The following is a 14,384-nucleotide window of genomic DNA, read 5'->3' on the forward strand; positions in this document are numbered from 1 at the left end:
CAGTGTTTGAGCCTCCTCTTTCTCAGAGTTTGGTGGGGGGTGAGATGCAGTATTAGTGGAGGGTCTCTAGTTCAGGGGGACATGGGAGCTCCTGAAGTTGCCAGCTGGGCTACCCTCTCAAAACAATAATCCCCTACATAATATCTGATGATGTTATTCCTGAACCACCTAATGGAGCCCAGGAAGGGCAGAAGGAAGGTCAAGGAAGAGATTGGGAAGGAAGGAGAGGGGTAAAGGGAGAAGTAACTAGGAAAGAATACTTGTTACATAGAGCACAGGCACACAGAAGCTTTCCACATTTCCTCATTTGTGTGTACATCACTCTTAACTCTGTGTTTGCCACTAGCTGTCAGAGAGACTGAGCAGAACAGCTGCTGACATGGGGAGATGAAAGCACTGATGCATGGGGTGGTACTTACAAACAGTAGAAGGGCAAAAAAAAAAAAAAAAAAAGAGAAAACCCTCAGCTCAAGCAATGTCAGTGATTTCATTCTATGAAGATAAAGGACCTTTTATCCTCAAAAGTGTCTGGTTTATTTTCCTGTAAGAAATAGGTCAAAATGTCTGCAGTTCACAATGAATATCCTGGGTGCTTCTCCACTAGGGCCCAGGGCATTGCAGTCTTGGCTTCTCTCTCTCATTTAATGAGCTGAAACAAGCACTACATTGTGGAGCGATGGTGGGCCCGGCCACACACCATTCCTCAGTTTCCTCTGACAGTCAGCACCTCCAGCAGCCTGGCTTGCTCTGGCGTTAGGGCTGTGGATCTGTACCGACTCAGCGGGAAACCACAACCTGCTGCTCCACTATGCTGCTTCCTGTGGCACCATATCAAGAGCAGAGCCCAGGTTGTAAAGTCTAAGATACCTGGCCTTGGTTCTGAATTACCCCTGCGCCCGGCTCTTCTTTGAGTCGAGTGCTCCAGTGTGGGCACACCTCCAGCCAGACGCCGCTTCATTGTGATGTCTGACAGGACCACAACACAAGGTGTTGCAAAGAACCAAACTCGATTCTATCCTAGAAATTGTCTGTTGAGATGTGTATTTCAAACCCGCACAGTTCTGGGTGTTTGGCCCCATAGTGTGGTCAGCAGAGACTTTCATGAGCGCTTAATCCAGGCCATGGTTTAGAGAGACCCCTTCTAGTGAGATTAAACAGCACAGGCTGTTTTTAGTCACCACAGAGTCTGTTTGAGTCCAGCAGTCTCCATAAGGAATCCCCTTTGTATGCATTACAGCCAACTCCTCTCTCTTCTCTACTGCAAGGGTCCTACAAGATCCAGAGTTTTGCTCTGGGCTCAAAGAAAGAGACAGACAATCTGACAAGTTTGGTGCTAAGCTTCCCCAACATCTAGACCTTTGCTGATCCAGTGGTTTGGCTGGACTCGAATCTATTTTGCTTAGCATCAGTAAACTTTGGCAGGCACTTTCTAGTTATCATTATACAGCATTTCCTGGTGGTTCTGGTTTCACCGGGAAAGGCTCTAAGAACACAGGACATTTTAAATAACATAGCAGCTTCTTGAACCCACCAATTCAAGGAATGAGTCTCCTCTAGCTTACATCAGTTTTATGCTTGTGTAACTCCACTGACTTAAATGGAGCTACTCCTGATTTACACCAGTGCAAACAAATCAGCTCCAGCTCACCAATGTCTTCTTTTTGGAGTGAGCGCAGGCCTAAATTTCTCCTCCCCCTTTTCAGCACACCGCTTAATCCCCTCCTTTTCCAGAAAGGGGCTGAGGGCTTTGGGACCTATTCATACTCTTTCATCCAAACTGTCTTTAGTTCTTTTTTTTTTTTTTTACTAATGTTACCAGTGGTCTGATAAAGACCTCCAGATTTTATGGGTGCTGGGATTTTAGAAACAGTTGCCATAGGCAATGAAAAAGCCACCACATTTTTAAAGGGGGTAAACACGGAGGAAAGCTCACAAGTGAAACTACTGACTCTTTCCACCTCAGCCACTGAACTCTGCTTAAATTTGTCAGCTTATTGGGGCAGGACCATCTTTTTGTTCTGTGTTTATACAGCACGTAGAACAGTGGGGTCCTGGTCCATGACTGGCGCTCCGAGGGGCTACTGCAGTTCAAATAAATAAAACAACAACAACAGCTTTTAGTCCCTACTAAGTGGTATTTGAACTAGTGATCCAGCGATGAAAGGCTCTGCTCCCTTAACCAACCCTCTACACAAGAGGGTTGGAGACTTTTTAGCGAGATTATCTGGTGGACACCTCGCCTCCCATTTGCTGTCACATTGTAGCCTTGTGGCAATTGCGGACATGGCAAAGTGCCATTGGGGAAGTATTTATGTGATTTAAGGGACTCTGGTGTGATAAATGTTACATATTTTAAAAAAACAGTAAACCCTACTCTCTGCTTTTCTTCCCCCTTCCCATCTGATCTGTTCCTCTTCCTCCCCCTCCTCCACGGACATGCTGCTCCTTCACCAATTGGCCCATCTCCCCGGTCCCATGGGTATATTATCTGGCTGCCTTGTGTCCCCCTCTTCCTTACATGTTCCTCTCCTGGAGTTGTCTGGCAGCTTCAGACCCACTGGTGGCTCAGGTTCCTGACTCAGGGTGGCTTCTCTTTCTCCTCCTTTCATAGAGCAATGGGCTTTATCAAAGGCTAGCTAGACTGGCTCTGCCTCCTAGTACTCAGAGAGCCTGGAGACCTGTAGAAGTGACTGGAAACTAGGAGAAGGATTCAGCACGATGTGACCAGCCAGCTCTCTGCAGGCCACCAGCAAGTGCTCTGTGGATCACACATGTCCCTGGAATACAGTTTGGGAACTGCTGCTCTAAAGCATCCAGTCTCTCAGAAAATAAACAGGTTCTAATTATGTGGACACAGCATGTTATTAGGGAAAAATTACTGGTGGCCATTCCCAATTATTAATAGATCAGTGGTGTGAGCGTGCTTTAGTTTAGCTACTTGTAATGCTTGGAGAGCTCTTAGGAGAGGAGCCAGGAAGAACACCAGTGCAGTTAAACAAGGAAGAAATGGCAGGGAGAGCAAGGCACAGGTTGCAAAACTAGTGGAGAAAGATAATTTCCCCCATCCCACCTTACCGGTCGAGGCCGCGTTTCCCTCAGGAAGGATTTCAGGTCCCCTCCAGCCATAAGCTCCAGGAGGATGAAGCGTGGCAGTGCCTGCAAGCTGACCCCCACGCAGCGCACAATGTTCTGGTGGTTGAACTTGCTGCGGAGAAAGCGAGACTCAACGGAAGGGCAGCTTTGAACCAAAAGGCACCTTGATGTGGAGAGTCAACTTGCCCTCCCACAGAGAAGCTGGTTATCCAGAGGAAACAATGTAGCTGAAGGGGTGCTGAGTCAGTCAAATGCAGGTATGGTCTGTGATGCTGCCAAGTCTAAGGTATCACCGTTGGTAGACCTAATTAGCAACGCTACTGGTTTGAAGACACTGGCCCCAGGTCTCTGTTAGCCTGCCTCTGTTCTTGGAGTGGGAACGGAGCATGGGAAGGATGCCCCCTTTCAGTCCCCTTTGCACTCCCTATATTCTGGGTCTGGCACAGCCTATGGGCCCTGGGAAGCAGAGAACAGCCACAATTCACTGTGCTGTGGGCATGCGCCCTCCTCACCCACGTCTTCTACCTCCCCTCTGACTTCCCTATGCCTGGACTGGGAGTAGGGTTGTTCCAGCAGCAATACACAGACATGGGAGTCAGTTATGTAGGGGGTATTACCCAGGGTCCTAATACCACCGTTTTCAATGCCGCTTTGTGTCCCCAGCTCTTAGTGGAATGGAAAATTGGCTGTCTGGGATCTGTGACTCTGCCACTGACTCTGTGTGGTCTCTGTGTGGCCCAACCTAAGACAAACAGGGCTGGATCTTCTCGTGTGCTGAGCTCCAGGTGAATGGGGGAGGTAATTATGCTTGAAAACTAGGGCCTTGGTGTTCCAGGTTGGGCACCCAGACCTTAAAGCATCTAAATTCAATGGACCGTTTTAAGAACATTAGCGTCAACCTTTCTGAGCCTCAGTTTCACAATCTGATTTTTAAAAAAGAGAGAATAGTGCCCACCTGCCATTGTCAAGCACTTTGATAGCTTTGGGTGAAAAGTGCAGTATGAATGTTTTAACATCATTATACATCACAGAACACTTTTCATCTTATAGGACCCGTGCTTTGCCATGCATAGCCCACATAAGCCCTTGGTTACCTTTTATTAACACACCTGATAATAAGAGCTTCCATGAGGAAATCCAGCTCATCTTGCTCTGAACACATCTCTGGCAATGTCTGGAAAAGACCGGATAAGAAGGGAGAGAGAGGTTTTAGTCTCATGATTGTAGAATCCCAGAAACATACACAGTCTGCAGCGATCCCCTTCTCCTCACAACAAACTCTCACACCAAGCTAACTAACATGCCATTTTCAGACTGGGTTGTGAAGCCCTGTTGGCAGGCATGGGGGATTGGCCATCAGATCAGAACATTGGTCCATCAAGCCCAGTATCCTCCTCCTGGCAGTGGCCTATAGCCAGATACTTCAGATGAAGAAGAAACACCGCATAATGCAAACAGTTAATTGCACAATGTTGTATATATTGGGGACTCTATTGTGTTGAGTGTGATATAATGCCTAAACAGATTCTTTCCCGACCACTACAATCAGCTACTGCTGTACTGGAAATCTGCATTTGATGCTAGTCACCTTGATTTCAAGGATGACGTCAACAATCATAGTTTGTACTAACGGGTCTTCGGGTGACTCCACAGACCAATTTGGGAAGAACAACATTTACCACACTGGCCACAGAGCCATTTGCCTAGTTGTGCTGCTTGCTGTTTCCGTGCTTGGTACTATGCTTCCAGCTACGCAAAGTGATTCTTCTCAAAATTGTGAACACCCACCCTTATGGCTGTGGCACCATGCAATATGATCAATTGCCAGTTGCTCAAAGGTTGAGTCAGAAATGTTTGTTTTGGGGCAGATTTGGTTTGAGGGTGACTTTGAAGCGTTTCATCTGCCCTCCATGCTTACAATTCCTGGAGCTTAACTGGGGATATGCAACTTGTTATAATAAATGGGTCTCAGGCATATGAATTACATGGACAGTCCATCTCAAGTGTGTGCAGATCAAATGAGCTCAATACCAGCCGAACCAGCTTTTGCCAGGAATTCTATATTAGAAACCCAGTCCTGCCATTTGATGCCCAGCAATCCTCACTGGTGTCATAAATGGAAACTGTCAAGATTTTTATGTGCCATTGATAACAGGTCCATGTTTTTCAATCGTAGCGCAAAGTTTTGAGGACAACAGCATTATAGACTTTGATTTTTATCTGTAGTCATGCTAGCGAGATAAGTAAACTGCTTGATGGCTTGGAGTGTGGCACCTTCCAAGATCATTGATGGGGCGTGGTAAGGTTGTTGAGGAGCTGGCTAGTATATAACCTCGCTTTTCGTTCTCTGACAGTGAGGCCAAAGTTACAAGCCACCCCAGCAAAGTGCACTGGGCTCTAGTAACCCCGCTGCTGGAGCTCATCATTACCAGCTATGTGTTAGCTTCATTTACAGCTATGTCAGACATCACACAGAACATGGTCAGATGGTAATAGATGCAAGCTGACAGCTTGGAAATAAAGTTCTCTGTAATGCAATTTCTCATTTGGATAAGGTTGAATCAGCTGGATTAATTTCTCTGAGATTCTAAAATAAACAATCTTGTTGATGGACATGATGAGCATGGCTAGTGGTCGGGGCAGGGGATTGTGAACGATGCAACATGGCCCAAGGCAAAGATAGGGCATTGGACAAGGGAGTCAGTAGATCATGTACAACAGGCACAGTGATACCTACTGTCCTTTGTAAAGGGCTTTGAGATGTATGGATGAAAAACGCTATGTAAAAGCTAGGTATTATTACTCTGCCCAAGTGACCCAACAGAAATCATCTCACCTGTTCTGTGCCTTAGTGTCCCCATCTGCAAAACAGGGACAATACACACCTATCTTCTAGAGGTGTTGTAAGGCTTAATTTATCAATGTTTTTATAATGCTTTGGGGCCCCTGGATGAAAGGTGCACAAAGTGTTATTATTGTGATTACTCACATATTGTCGCTTACCTTCACAGCCACCTGTAAGGGACTGGGGTCACTCGGGATCCCCACCACCTGACCTTCATATACTTCGCCAAAGGCTCCATGGCCCAAACCCCTGGATAAACCAGAAAAGATAAGGAGGTTTTAATGCAGAGCATGCACACTGTAATGTTCTGATCACAGGAAACGGAACATGGGTATAGCTTCTATGACAGTAAAATATGAAGAACTGAAACTTCATTCTTGGCCAGGCTATTGGTAGCACCCTGCACAGCCATTTGTGGGAACATGGCTTGATTTCCAGTCTCGATTTTGTCTATCTTTGACCTACACTGTAAAAACTGCTAGGGGAGGTGGCCCTCAGAAGTAACAGCTTGTGGATCCTTAATGTATAATAACCCATTTCCAAGTCACTTATAACTCAGAGGAAAATAATTTTGAATGCTTATGGATCAATGTCCTAAAAGATAAAGCACAAGATGGGGTATTAGTAAGTGTCTGCTACTGAGCACCAAATCACACCAGGGCTTCTTATATACCATTCTACATTGTGTAGGAAAAAATTCTACATGATCACGAGAGATTTCAATGTGAGTGACATATGCTGGAGGAATTCTTTATTAGACTTTGTCTTAACAGATGAAGAAGAACTGATCACAAAATTAAAATTAATGGTAGCTTAGGTACAAGTGATCATGATTTGATCACATTTATCATGTACAAGCAGAAAAAAGTCCAGACTAGTAATATAATATAATATATATAAACACACACACCTACAAACACTATCTATGTGTGTGTGTGCGCACGGGCGCATGTGCTCTTTAATAGGATCAGTTTTATAAAGGTGAAAAGAATACTAAATCAAATTAGCTGGGAGGAAGAATTTAATTTGAAAAACATGAATTATAATAAAGAACACCTTACACTAGATGCCAAAATAGCCAAAATCACACAATTGAGGAAGAAAGCTGTACTGGTAAAAATTTTGACCTGGTTTAGAAAGGAAGTGAAGGCAGCTATAAAAAAATAAATATAATATATATAATTACAAATGGAAGAAGGAGGAAGTTGGTAGTAATGAATATACATCTGAAGTTAGAAATTGTAGAAAATTGACAAGGGAAGCCAAGGGACACAAGGTGAAATCTGTGGCCTGCAGAGTTAAGGACAATAAGGATTTAAAAAAATATTAGGAATAAAAAGAATCCTGACAATGATATTGGTCCATTACTAGATGGAAATGGTACAATTACCAATAATAATTCAGAAAAGGCAGAAGTGTTTAATAAATATTTCTGTTCTGTATTTGGAGAAAAAACAGATGATATAGTCTCATCATATAGTGATGATAACACTCTTTCTATTCTACTAGTGTCTGAGAAGATCATTGAACAGAAGCTACTAAAGTTGGACATTTTAAAGTCAGCAGCTCTGGATAACTTGCATCCAAGAGTTTTAAAAGAGATGGCTGAAGAGCTTCCTGGACCATTAACATTGATTTTCAAGAAGTCTTGGAACACTGGGGAAGTTCCAGAAGACTGGAAGAAAGCTAATGTTGCACCAATTTTTAAAAAGGTTAAAAAGGATAGGTCTGTCAGCCTGACATCGATCCTGGGCAAGATAATGGAGTGGCTGATGCGGGACTTGATTAATAAAGAATTAAAAAATTAAAGGGAGGTAATGTAATTAATGCAAATCAACATTGGTTTATGGAAAATAGATCCTGTCCAACTCACTTGATATCTTTTTTTTTTAAATTTGTTATGCTCAAATAAATTTGTTAGTCTCAAAGGTGCCACAAGTACTCCTCTTTCTTTTTTTTTATCAGATTACAAGTTGGTTGATAAAGGTAATAATTCTGATGTAATATACTTAGACTTCTGTGAAGTTTTTGACCTGGTACCACACAACATTTTGATTAAAAATTAGAATGATGTAAAATTAACATGGCATACATTAAAGGGATTAAACACTGGCTAACTGAGAGGTCTCAAAATATAACTGTAAAAGGGACATCATAATTGAAAGGGTTTGTTTCCAGTGGGGTACCACAGGGCCCTATACTATTTATGTTTTTTGGCCCTATACTATTTAACATTTTTATCAAGAACCTGGGGGAAAAAAAATAAAATCATCACTGATAAAGTTTGCAGATGACACAAAAATTGGGGGAGTGGTAGATGATGAAGAGGACAGGTCACTGATTCAGAGCAATCCAGCTCAGTTGGGAAACTGGGCGCAAGCAAACAATATGCATTTTAACATGGCTATACAGTATGTAAATGTGCACATCTATGAACAAAGAATGTAAGCTGGGGAACTCTATCCTGGGAAGCAGTGACTCTGAAAAAGATTTAGGGGGTCATGGTGGGTAATCAGCTGAACACAAACTGCCAGTGTCACACTGTGGCCAAAAGAGCTAATACAATTCTGGGATGCATAAATAGGGAAATCTCAAGAGGTGTGTTTTACCTCTGTATTTGGCACTGGTGCAACCACTGCTGGAATAGTGTGTCTGGTTCTGGTGGCCACAGTTTAAGAAGGATGTTGATAAATTTGAGAGGATTCAGAGAAGAGCCACGAGACTAATTAAAGGGTTATAAGACAGGTTTTCTAGTGATAGACTCAGAGAGCTCTCTCAAACAAAGAGAAAGTTAAAGGTTGACTTGATTACAGTCTATAAGTACCTACCTGGGGAACAAATATTTAATACTGGGCTCCTCAATCTAGCAGAGAAAGGTATGACATGATACAGTGGGTGGAAGTTGAAGCTAGACAAATTCAATCTGGAAATAAGGCATACATTTTTGACAGTGAGGTTAATTAACCACTGGAACAAGTTACCAAGGGTCATCTCCATCACTGACAATTTTAAAATCAAGATTGGATGTTTTTCTGAAAGCTCTGCTCTAGGAATTACTTTGGGGGCAGTTCTATGGCTTATGCTATACAGGCGGTCAGACTAGATGACCACAATAGTCCCCTTCTGGCCTTGGAAACTACGAACTATGCCCAATGAAGCCAATCTACTGGAGTTAAAGTGTTGGCACAGTAGTACATAGCATTGTCCTCTTACGCTAGTACAAGAACAGGTTTTAATTTCAGTTTACTTGCTGTGTATCTCAAAAGTGAGCTAGAAAAGATGGGCCTATCACGGATACACTGTTCATTTGATAGTCATACTCTAAATCTGCTAACAACTCCTCATACAATTATATATCTCACTTAAAGAAAGCATCAAACGAGAAGCTGTGTAGTACAGCGCGCTATGTAAGTGCTAAAAACGATTACTATAGATGTTAACAAATTATGAAGAAGGTTTGAAGTTTAATTATGAAACAAGATAGAGAAAAAAGCAAATAAATAAATATTACACTCCACTCATGCACATTTTCTCCATTGTGCTCATTATAGAAGTTTTGTGTCACCGCTTATTCTGGTTTTCAGTTAATGAAAGTTAAAGCACTAAGTGCAACAGCCGCCACATCACGTGGGCATTATGGGCTCAGCTACACAGCATAACAACACCACGGTGAATGTAGCGGAGATGGAAGCTGCTGGACTGACAGCGCTGGAATCCCCTCTTCAACCACGGAGGGGTTCAGCTTTGGCAGAGGCAGTGCAAGCCCTCCCCCGATACTCCTGTTCCTCAAAGCTGACATGGAGGGGGCTTTCTAGGGGTGCTGTCTTGCAGTGGGATGCCGAGTCATTCACTTATATGGCACTGGCTTGAACCAGGCCCAGACTGATGGCCAGTTCGAATGGCTGCTGGGTGGTCTGCATTCCATTAAGCAGGTGGCCTCATTCCAGTTCTAAATGACACCTCTGTGGATGGTCTCAGCAGATCATAGAGAGTGAACTCCCCAGATCATGGTCCCTACTAGATAAGGTGACGGTACATGCCTTGTGGGCGAGGGTGGGAAGCTTATGCTATTGTTGTCCATGCTGTACCTGTTCTGTAGATACAGTTCAACTTAGAGTGGCTTTACTCTTTGCCAGGATAAAGAACATTACATTCTCTGACTATCAGGTGTCAGCCCTGGCAGCTCACCCACACTGCAGAGTCAAATTGCCTGTGGCTTGACTGAAAATATCAATTATTCCCAATAAGTGTCAGCCTGAAACATTGTTCTCTGCAACACTTACTCACCCTTTGTAAAATGGGGATATAAAACCGAGCTCTATGGCTCATAAACCTATCCCTCCTCCCCCATCAATTCCCAGCTGCTTCCTTTACCCTCTGTGGCTTGATACAAACTCAGTGATCCCATCACAGCCTGTGTGACAAAAGCATTTGGCAGCACACAGTGCACTGGGAAGTCCTAACTTGTGAACAGTGAGATATTAGATATGACAGAAGAGCCCTGCAGTACCTGACAACACAGTGAGGGTGGTAGTGGATGTTGTGGGCTTCATCTGTTGTATCTCAGGGAGGATTTTGGAAATACAAGCTCCTGAATCTCCCACACCCTCCTGCTTCTTAATCCTGTCTTTTGGCTTTGTGTCTAGGATCATGTAATATCAGAGTCACATCATATCCTCTATGGGGGAGGACTATCCTGCAATAGCAGCGGGGTTGGACTCGATGATTCTGCAGGTCTTTCCTAGAGATGATCCCCAACCCAAGTCCCCCTAATCTTTTTAAAAGTTCTGTTCCAGATCTTAATGTGGCCCAGGCCCATGGATAGACTTCCCCATCTCTGGCTTTTATAGTCCAAATGCCACTGTCGGGTAGCATCTAGATTCTCATCACTCACTGCCAGGAATACAGTCACAGGCTTCTAAGGAACCTCCTCCAAACCTCATGCTCCCTATATTACATCAGTTAATATTTGGTCTAAACACCAGGGGTATGCCACAAAGTGTTTGAGAGCCTGGAAGAAAGATGTCTGGGGTCTGAATTACTGGGCTTCATGGTTATAGCTCTTCAGTTCCTTCTAAAAGACAGAAGATGAACAATGAGCCTATGAAAGGCTAAGGAGACCAGTCCCCACAATGGTCATGGAATACCCTACCCGCCATAGCTCTTTTGTGTGTCCAAGAGTAGGGACAGGTGTGTGAATGTATAGAAAGAATGAGAATGTGAGAGAGAGATATTGTGTGTGTGTGTGTGTGTGTGTGTGTGTGTAAGAGACAGAGTGTATACGAGTGTATGGGGTGAAGTATGGGGAAGGCAAACAGATGAGCTTACCTTATGAGGGAGATATTTTTCCGAGACACCTCTTTGAGATCACTGATGGAGGTGGTCTTTCCTGCAAAGCAGTAGTTAGGATTGTAGTCCGTCATAATAGTGGAGGTGCGCAGCCTGCTCAGTTTGTACTCAGGGCTCTGTAATTCCAACTGCATAGCTTGCAGCTCTTGATGTTTCCGGCGATACACTAGAAATAGAGCACAGTGAATCAGAGAGGCAGACTGCCCTGTGAACATGAAGGCAACCAATACAGAACATATGTGCTGAGGAACTGGTCTAGTGTTTAGACTCCAATAAATCAAAATAAATGGGGGCATTGTCAACCATCTGTACTTCGCGTACATGCAGAAGTCTAGGTGCTTCTCCAAAGCTCAGGCTGAATTTATCCAACTTGTTCAGTTTAGAAATTAGGCTAAGAACAAGCTCACTTATGAGTCTTCCAGTATTTCTTGATTTGAAGAATAGGGTGAAATCCACAAACAGTGAACTCTGAAGTAACAAATCTGTTTTGTTAGAGATTGTCTGGGCTTCAAAGTATCCAGATCCAACTTTCCCAAAGTTCAAGGGCATTTGGATGCAGGGTTTTGGTTAAGAGCCTAGCTTATGAGGAAGTTGAATAAAAGTCCATGCTTAGTTGCGTCGTATCACAATGTTCACACTGAAATCTCTTTAGAAGTAAAATCTCTCCCCTCACAATGAAGTTATGTAAATAAAATGACTTCAGTTTATGAAACTCCCTCTTGATTCCCATAAGCATGAAGAGAATCTAGCGTGTAAGTGTAAAATTTTTAAAGACATCCATCCACTTGATCAAATGTTTCTAAACCTCAGGCATGGTTCAAATTTGGGGGAAAGCTGAAATCAGTTCTTATAGTCTCAGAATCAACTCACTTAGCTGTTACGTTAGCTTTCCATGCCTGTGAAATACAGCATTTCTTAGGAAATCACAGACCAAAGCTAGTCTTGCTGTGAAAGTAATTCGAGTTGCACATGTAAGTTTACAAAGTAGGGCCCAAGCATGGACAGGCCCAATAGTAATTTTGCCACTGACTTCAATGGGAGCGAGACTGGGCCCAAAGACTGTGGCTGTACTGGGTCCTATGTCGGCTCTGATAGATAAGTCACTGAGAGGAAGAGTTTAAGGGGAAAACATCCACTAACAAAGGGGGATGGGTTTAATGACTTATTATCAAGCCCTCCTAGTTCTCCTTTCACCTTATCATTGCTCTTGCTTTGATTGCTTGTGCTCTCATTCTGCTCATGAGAATGATAGGAATGGCCAGAAAGAATTTGGTTATTCTTCTATTCATTGAAAAGTAATTAGATCCTTAAGGGGATACTGTCAGAACAGAAATTGTACATCTGAAACCATGTGTATGTATTAATAGCAACATCTGAAATTCTTAAACTGAAATAACTACACAAATCTAATTTACTAGTCACCATCTGACCTTCTCTGTGTGTGTATTTTTAAAAAGCATTTCCCTCAGTGTGGACAATGGAAAGACTGGCTAGTTTGAATAACTGGTTCTCACGCATTAGCACAATAATCCTGGTAAGTTTAGAGTAGGAATATAGGCATGGGATTGTTTAAATAAAAATTTAAAAAAAGATGTAATCAAAATTCTAACAAAGGCCATGAACATCCATGTCTTACTAAACCATAATTTGTAAAATTGGAATCTAGGCCAAGGTTTTCAAACTTGGGTAACTAAATGTAAGTACCTAAATACATATTGTCGATACCCTAAACTAAAAGAGGACTGATTTTTTTTGAAAGTGCTGAGCACTCACAGCTCCCTTTAAAATTAGTGAAAATTGGATATTGTGGTCTGACATTTTTACACCCCCAAACCACACAACAGTCTCTCTTTAAGGATGCAATCATGAGAAGTATTACAATGCTGCAGTCAGTCACTGGAAGGACCTTGCCACTAGCTAGTAAAGAAAAGGAAGACAAAGATGGTATTTTAATTATACCTGGATATCCATTTGCTGCCTGGTGAAATATAAAGTGTAAAACTATTGCTCAAACTAAATCCCCCCCCGACACACACTTTTTCAACTTTCCCTTCACAAGGAAAAATGTCCCTAAATTGGTTGTTTTGCTTAAAAACATTTATCAAAAAAGAAAACAGATAAGTTTTCATTAAAAAAAAACCCAACACAGCTTAAAGCCTGAGTCCTCATGCCAATGTTCTTGGCTCTGCTAGAAATGGCTCAGGTGAGAAGCACAATATGCTGCAACTTTTGCTGCTCTATGCACATTTCGCTTTATGAGAAACTCACCTATCATGATCCCGGAAAAAGCCAGAATGAGGGCAGCAACCAGTGCTGAAGTCACGACAGACAAAACCAAGGAGAGGGGGAGATGAGCCACGGGGTCAGCTGAAAGAGATGCATAAGGAAGGGGGAGTTACTTGTTTTAACTGATCTCCCTATGGTCAGGCCAGCCGACAGCAATTCCGGGCCTCAGGGCAGGACAGTCAATGGGCCCCCATGGATGCACAAGCCCCAGATGCGGTCCGCTTTGGGCGCTGCTGCTCCTGCGCCGGCTGGTGCCCAGCAAGCTGCCGCAAACACTGCTATGCGCGCTCTTCCGGCACGGCCAGGGATTGCACATGCCTGCCTGGTAGGGCCGCCAACTGTCTAATTGTGCAAACCCAAAGAACCTTGCCCCACCCCCTAGCCCGCCCCTTCCCTGAGGCCATGCTCCTGTCCTGCCCCTTCTGAAGCCCCACCTCTTGCTCACTGCATCCCCCCTCTCTCTGTCGCTCGCTCTCCCACAGCCTCACTCACTTTCACCAGGCAGGGGGTTGGGGTAAGGGCTCTGAGAGGGAGTTTGAGTGCAGGAGGAGGTGAGGGGTCAGGCTCCGAGAGAGAGTTTGCGTGCGGGAGGGGGTACAGGTTCTGGGAGGGAGTTTGCGTGTGGGAGGGGATGTGGGGTGCGGGCTCTGGGAGGGAGTTTGGGTACAGGGTGCTGGCTCTGGGCTGGGACAGGGGGTTGGGGTGCAGGATGGGGTCAGGGGGTTGGTGCTTACCTCGGGTGGCTCCCAAAAGTGACCTGCACACCCCTCTGGCAGTGGCTCCTAGACTGAGGGGTCGGGGGGTCTCTGCG

The 14,384-nt window shown here is 43.9% G+C and overlaps 1 protein-coding gene across 1 annotated transcript in view; it reads right to left on the reverse strand.

Annotated features, from left to right (window-relative positions):
- ALK (ALK receptor tyrosine kinase) overlaps positions 1 to 14,384 on the reverse strand; it is a 539,109-nt gene that overhangs the window by 15,881 nt on the left and 508,844 nt on the right. The window contains exons 20-24 of the mRNA XM_073336696.1: positions 13,556 to 13,654; positions 11,267 to 11,453; positions 6,097 to 6,187; positions 4,203 to 4,267; positions 3,076 to 3,205 (exon numbers count right to left, since the gene is read on the reverse strand). Of these exons, the coding sequence (XP_073192797.1) occupies positions 3,076 to 3,205; positions 4,203 to 4,267; positions 6,097 to 6,187; positions 11,267 to 11,453; positions 13,556 to 13,654 (572 nt within the window). The remainder of the gene's footprint in view (positions 1 to 3,075; positions 3,206 to 4,202; positions 4,268 to 6,096; positions 6,188 to 11,266; positions 11,454 to 13,555; positions 13,655 to 14,384) is intronic.

This window comes from Lepidochelys kempii, chromosome 3 (assembly GCF_965140265.1).
Source record: "Lepidochelys kempii isolate rLepKem1 chromosome 3, rLepKem1.hap2, whole genome shotgun sequence".
Taxonomy (NCBI): domain Eukaryota; kingdom Metazoa; phylum Chordata; order Testudines; family Cheloniidae; genus Lepidochelys; species Lepidochelys kempii.